At 49.7% G+C, this 6726-nt stretch overlaps 1 protein-coding gene across 1 annotated transcript in view; it reads left to right on the top strand.

Annotated features, from left to right (window-relative positions):
• The first annotated feature begins 361 nt into the window (after nucleotides 1-361).
• LPCAT1 (lysophosphatidylcholine acyltransferase 1) overlaps nucleotides 362-6726 on the top strand; it is a 57302-nt gene continuing 50937 nt past the window's right edge. The window contains exon 1 of the mRNA XM_028738056.2: nucleotides 362-859. Coding sequence (XP_028593889.2) covers nucleotides 698-859 — 162 coding nt within the window. The 5' untranslated portion in view covers nucleotides 362-697. The remainder of the gene's footprint in view (nucleotides 860-6726) is intronic.

Genomic DNA, 6726 nt, shown 5'->3' with positions numbered 1-6726 from the left:
GAGTCCCATCCCTTTGCAAGGAGAAGCCAAGGTTTGGGAGAAATCGACACAGAGAAAGAGAGAGCGGGTGAAGCATCCTTCTGCAAGGTTCACAAGTTCACTGAATCCTGCTGGCGATCCTAACAAAGGTCATAAATGCCAAGTTTGTTGGGGTTACAGTATTCCAAGCAGGTGGCCTTCCTGGGGGAGAGGGAAACCGAGCGCCCAGAGGTCGCCTCACAGCAGCCCCCTGGGCCCCGCCGAGGCCTTGCCTTCCCGCGCCCACTCGCCCCTCAGAGTCTCCAAGCGGCGGCGCCGGGGGCTTCCCGCCCTCCGCCCCCATCACTGCGCCCAGGACGCATGCGCGCTCCGGAGGGCGGGGCTGAAGCCGGGAGCTCGGCGCGGCAGCGGCAACAGCAGCGTCTGACACAGCCGCGCATCCGCCTCCTTCCCTCCCTGCCGGCTCAGGGAGACCAAGCGGCCGAGCGCTGCTCCGACACCCTCGCCAGCCCCGGCCCGGCTCGGCCTAGTTGATTAACCGCAGCGCCGAAATTGCCTACCTCTGGCTCCCGGCTCCTTGTTTCAGAGGAGAGGGATTTCCCTCAGCTTCGCCTCATCCCTTCCTTCCTCCTCATCTCTCCGTTATCCCCTCCCTCCCTCTTCTGACCCAGCGCGCCCATTTTCTCGCTCGGCTTTTCCTCCATTCGCATCCCTCACCATGAGGCTGAAGGGCCGGGGATGCTGCGCCCCGGGCGGAGGCAACGGAGGAGGCGGCGGCGGGGAGGAGAAGCAGCCACAGCAGCCGCCCGGGCCGGCCCCTCCGCCGGTGCGGAGCCCCTTCGCGCACCACCTGCGCTTCAGCGCCCTGCAGAAAGCCAAGGTGGGTGTGCGCGCGCGCGCGCTAAGCGGGGCATGTCTTCTGTCTGGGGGCGAAGGAAACCGCCGCCCGGAGACATAGATAGGGGAGTGCGCGCGCGCGCGGCTCTTCCTCTCCCCCCCCCCCCCCAATAAAGCATGTGTGTGTGTGTATCTGCTCCCGCGCGCGCCCGCGAGGCAAGACCCGCTCGTGTGTGCGCGAGACGCACGCGACGAGGGGGATGGTTGTATTGCACAACGTGTGGAGACGCCGAGTTGCGCGCCAGGCGGAGGGGAAGGAATGAGGGGCTGGCGCTTTTGCGTGCGACGCTGCAACCAAATCGCACTAGTTCTGGTCTCCTAACCGCTAACGCAAATGGTCTTGAAGTCCTCCTCCTCCTCCTCTCCATCATCAGGCGTGCGCCCGAGGAGGCCTTTCCTTCACCTCTCCGCTTTCTTTCAGCCTCATACCATCTTCCTGATGCTTCTCAGTACAACAGGTGCCTAAAGCCCGGAGGCCTGATTTTTTATTTTTATTTTTTTTGGCCTGGCCTCCCTTGCAGAGCCAAAAGATTGCAGTAAACTGGCACCCTCTACTTTCTCAGGCATACCTAGCAAGGGTGGATCTAGGGATCAAGGGTGGATCAGTCGCACTGGACAGCAGAGCTTGTGAGGCGCCACAGCAGTTGCCACAACTATGAAGTCCAACAGAAGGGGCCTGCGTCGGATTATGGTATCGCATGGTGCATCACTGATATTTGAGGCGCTGTAGTGCCGCTTGCCAACCTAGCAGTTCGAAAGCACCCCCGGGTGCAAGTAGATAAATAGGGACCGCTTACTGGCGGGAAGGTAAACGGCGTTTCCGTGTGCTGCGCTGGCTCGCCAGATGCAGCTTTGTCACGCTGGCCACGTGACCCGGAAGTGTCTCCGGACAGCGCTGGCCCCCGGCCTCTTGAGTGAGATGGGCGCACAACCCTAGAGTCTGTCAAGGTACCTTTACCTTAGTGCTGCTTGCACTCTTGGCAAGGAGCTGTATTGGCACACACATATGGGGGGGGGGTCACTTTACCACAATAGCCGTATTAGAAATTACTACGTTTTACAATTACTCCAAGTGTCTGGAGTGAGGGCGGCGAGGTGAGGAGGAAGGGTGATAAAAAATTTGCACACCTTTGTGTGAGAAAGATGGGAAGCTTCTGTGTTCGATGACGCCATGACAGCAGCGGCACATCACCACAAACATATACAGTGGTACCTCTGGTTACGTACTTAATTCGTTCCGGAGGTCCGTTCTTAACCTGAAACTGTTCTTAACGTGAAGGCCACTTTAGCTAATGGGGTCTCTCGCTGCTGCCACGCCGCCGCTGCGCGATTTCTGTTCTCATCCTGAAGCGAAGTTCTTAACCCGAGGTACTGTTTGTGGGTTAGTGGAGTCTGTAACCTGAAGCGTATGTAACCCGAGGTACCACTGTACTGCACATTGTATGCTTCATAGCGTGGCAGGTGATTCTGCAGCCCTCCTGGGCCTGGGTCCCAGCGGGACTGGTTTCGCCAACCCCTGGGTACACCTCTGCCCCCTCTATAGGCAAGTGCTTCCCATGGCCTTTTCCCAAGAAAGAGCTGGTAGGAAGTGCCTTAAGTTGTGGCTACTTCTTGAAGGTACTCAGAGTGCTTTCTTCCAGTGGCATCCAATGCTTCCTTGTCTGCCTTAATTGGTCTGGAGTGGGAAAGACAGATAGTGGGAAGTTTGCCTGTGTGGCTAGGCAATTCAGGCACCTTGGGCAATGTGGCTGCCCGGTGCCAAATAAGCCCCAGACTCCCTCCAACCTTTAGAGCTGAAGAGGTGGGGCAGGGATTGTCATGCAGTTACTAAGACAGTCGTCCACCTTTGCAAGTTCACGCCTTGAGAGGAAGACTGGACAGCACCATGCTTTGTCATAGTGAATGTGGCAAGTGGGAATTGCGGAAGCCTGCTAAAGCCCACTCCTAACCAAGGCTCTCAGAAATAAGGCTCATTCATTTTCAGCACAGCTGATTTGTAAGCATGCTTAGAATCGCAAAGTAGTCCAAAAGCAATCCTGGAGTTGGGACTCAAGAGAGGCTCTGGTGTTCTTCACACCTCCTATTCCTTGTTTGTATGATGAGAAAGACTATCTCGTGTCTTCTCATTTGTGTCAAGGAAATAAACAACTATCTGCCTTTTAGAAGACATCTGATGGCTGTTCAGGGAAGTTTTTAATGTTTGAAGTTTTATTCTGTTTTTAGTCCTCTGTTGGGAGCCGCCCAGAGTGGCTGGGGAAACCCAGCCAGATGGGCAGGGTATAGTGTTGTTATTTGTAATAGGGACTGTATTAGCGTCCAGCCCCAGCCTCACTTTAGTGCCCTTAATTTTCCTGTACTGTCCAAGAACAGAGACATGAGGTTTGATAAATTCTCCTCGCTTTATTGAGGTGCCCATATCAGAATCTTCCCTGGGCCATATATGGCTTTAAAATGAAATATGATATCTAGCCACCATAAATCATAGTCATATCTGATCTTAAAAGTTTTTGTTACATTTGAACAAATTGGCCTCATTTAGATTCTAGTCTTCTGTCCATAATACCTAGCACTAGATGTTCAGAGAATGTGCACAATAAGCTCAGGAGAAGTTATGGTATTCTACTGTGCCAGAACATTAGTAGAATACCAGTGCTGAAAAGAATTCCCCCATAAGGATAGCACCCAAACTTACTTTTTCTCACCTCATGGGACCAATATTTTGGCAGTCCTCAGCTGCTAGGCATCTCAGTGATATGTTGGCATGGGGTTCCTCACCCCTCTTCTAATCAGCGTTTGTGCTATGCACACTGATTCCCACTTTCTGCAAGCCAGTTGTTGTGACTGCTGTTTTTACCCATATTCCACTTGCAGGGGGGACGCGGGTGGCACTGTGGGTTAAACCCCAGAGGCTAGGACTTGCCGATCAGAAGGTTGGCGGTTTGAAGCCCCGCGACGGGGTGAGCTCCCGTTGCTCGGTCCCTGCTCCTGCCAACCTAGCAGTTCAAAAGCACGTCAAAGTGCAAGTAGATAAATAGGAACCACTCCGGCGGGAAGGTAAACGGCGTTTCCGTGCGCTGCTCTGGTACACCAGAAGCGGCTTAGTCATGCTGGCCACGTGACCCGGAAGCTGTCTGCAGACAAACGCTGGCTCCCTTGGCCCATAGAGCGAGATGAGCGCCGCAACCCCAGAGTCGGTCACGACTGGACCTAATGGTCAGGGGTACCTTTAGCTTTACCACTTGCAGAAAGAACAGCAAAGTCCATACATTTATACTATGCAAACTTTCCTGCAACCTAGTTCTTTTTCTTAGGCACTGTTTCCCACACTTCCAGATGAATGATGAAAAATGGTAGTGCAGAAGTGAACATGGAGAGGAAAGAATTGTCCAGTATCACTTTATTCGTAGGCATTTGCTTTCCTATGACCAGAGGATGCACTTTTAAACTTTGGTAGTATGTTGCATCAGGCATCTTTCATAATCATGTCTAACTATGTTTTGAACACACACACACACACACACACACACACACAGTGCAACCACTTTTTTTGGAAATAACCATGAATGACACTGGAAAGCATTATATAGACTATTTTTTTATCTCTTGTGGCAGTGAATTTTGTACGCTAACGTTGTATTGCATGAAAATGTAACTTCCTCCCATCTTAAACTGCTTTAAATTTCCTTAAGTATTCCTTAGTTTATTGTCGGATGGAGAAAACTTGAGCAATAGCCCTCTATTCACATTTTCCTTGATTCTTGGCTATGCTTCTTTCATTAGTGCTTTTTTCCATTGATTTGTGTGGGGGGGTTTAAAAAAAGAAGCTTGCTTGAAAGATACAAAGTCTTATCTTTCTGTGATAATCTGTGATATCTTTCTAATTCTGCTGGAAGGCAGCAAGAATTACACATGAAATTTAAAGGTTTGTCGTCAGTAGGACTGCTCTGACAACTTCTCATGTGGGCTAGGAAAGAGGTGACTAACCTGTGTCCCTCCTTATATTGCTAGGCTCAGGCTCCCATCAGCTCCAGCCAGCTTGCATGGTCAGGCATAGGGGGAATTGTAGTTCTGCAACATCTGGAAGGCCAGAGATTAGTCACTCTGGACTAGGGCAAGAAGAGGATGGCAATTAGCAGACTAAGTCACAACATAAATGAGTGAAGCCTCCCCCCCCCCTCCCCCGCCACATGTGCTGGAGGTCTGGGCCATGGATGCAAGCAGCAACAAAAATATCTGGTTAATATGCCAGGTGAAAACTTATGGACCTCTGTGAATGCCCCAGTTTTGGTTTCCAACAGGCATCCAGTTGGCCACCATGAAACCAACAGGCTGTTCTTATGTTCTTATAGAACCACTGTATTTTCTGTATTACACCGTAACCCACGCTAGAGAAGTGTAAGCAGAACTCTACTCATATAGCAGTGCCTTCTCCCGTCTCCACCCCTACTGTAGCCTCCTGAGCCCTCTGAAAAGCTGCTCTTGAGGGCTAGGGGCACTCTCCCAAATTTCATGCAATGATGAGTCCACAGTAATGGAGGCGGGGAACAAGTGGAAATTAGGATCCTATCTTCTGCCCCCTTCCCAGCTGCCTAACCAATGTTTAAGAATTATGTGTTTTGCAAACTATTGTTTACTGTGTATAATGTTATTTAAACCACCCTGTCTTCGACTGAATTGATTTCCTGTTTGTAGAACAGGAATTCTCAGAATAACTATAGAGGCAGGATGCATTGATATAAATCACTAAGAAGAAGCATGGTTCAAACCAGGTTTCCCATTGCAACTTCATGTGGTTTCTAAACTGTTATGCACACTAATTGGTTAATAGATTTTGGTTGGCATCCGTCTGTCTCAGGAGATAATGGAGAACTGCATCATTGATATTGAAAGTACATTTATGTACCACTCTGCAAAGTGTTTATATTATCTGGGAATGTATGTTTTGTATATGTGAGCACACACAAACAAACGGGGGGCCAGTTTTCTTGCAGCTGCCATGGTCTGAAACCAGCAGTGTATTGGTACATGCTGCTCAGTCAAGCCCACTTGGCTGTTCAGTTTCTAGAGCTGGGAAGCTGGTTTAGCATTACATACAAACTAGCGTTCATGGTTTGTTCCTCTCAAGCAAACCATGAGTGGAGAATCCAGGGTCTAGAAGACAACTTTAAACCATGTTTTTACATTCTGACTTCCCTGGAAGCTATTAACCAGATTCCCAGTTCAATATAAGTTATGGTTGACTTCTCCCACACTCATTCAAAGTGCACAAAGGTTGTGCATACATTTGCTTATTAAGTCAAGGTTTGATCAAATTCAAACACGGTCTCTCCTTACCTAATAGCTACTACCAGCCAAATCCTACCATGGCTTGGCGAGGGTATAGGAGAGAGAGGGGAGGTAGAGCTGGACACAGGTTCGTTGATGGAAGCTAGTGGCCAAGGCATAGAGAAAGTTACTGTAGATTGGACTCAGGTTAAGAGGTATGGTCAGTGGAACTAGTCTAGATATGAACCTTCTTTGTGTTGGGGTAATAAGAATGCATCAGATGGATGGCTATCTCAGATTTCTGTACTACATTTGCCAAATCTTATTCATCTTCAAAGATCTATTTGTGTTCCCATGGCTGAATCACTTTGGTTCATAGTCATCTTGTGACCAAGACCCAAGTACCATGTTTCTCATCTGTGGTTTCCAGCTGATGAATCCTCAGCAGACAGGAAAAGTAATCATTACCAGCTTCCAAATGCACATTGGCATCGCTTATGGGGCATTATCCAGCAACAGTTAAGTATTCCTAAAACCTATACAGTGGTGCCTTGCAAGACGAAATTAATCCGTTCCGCGAGTCTC

The sequence above is a fragment of the Podarcis muralis genome, chromosome 8, assembly GCF_964188315.1.
Source record: "Podarcis muralis chromosome 8, rPodMur119.hap1.1, whole genome shotgun sequence".
NCBI lineage: Eukaryota > Metazoa > Chordata > Lepidosauria > Squamata > Lacertidae > Podarcis > Podarcis muralis.
This window is presented reverse-complemented; position numbering and strand designations above follow the sequence as displayed.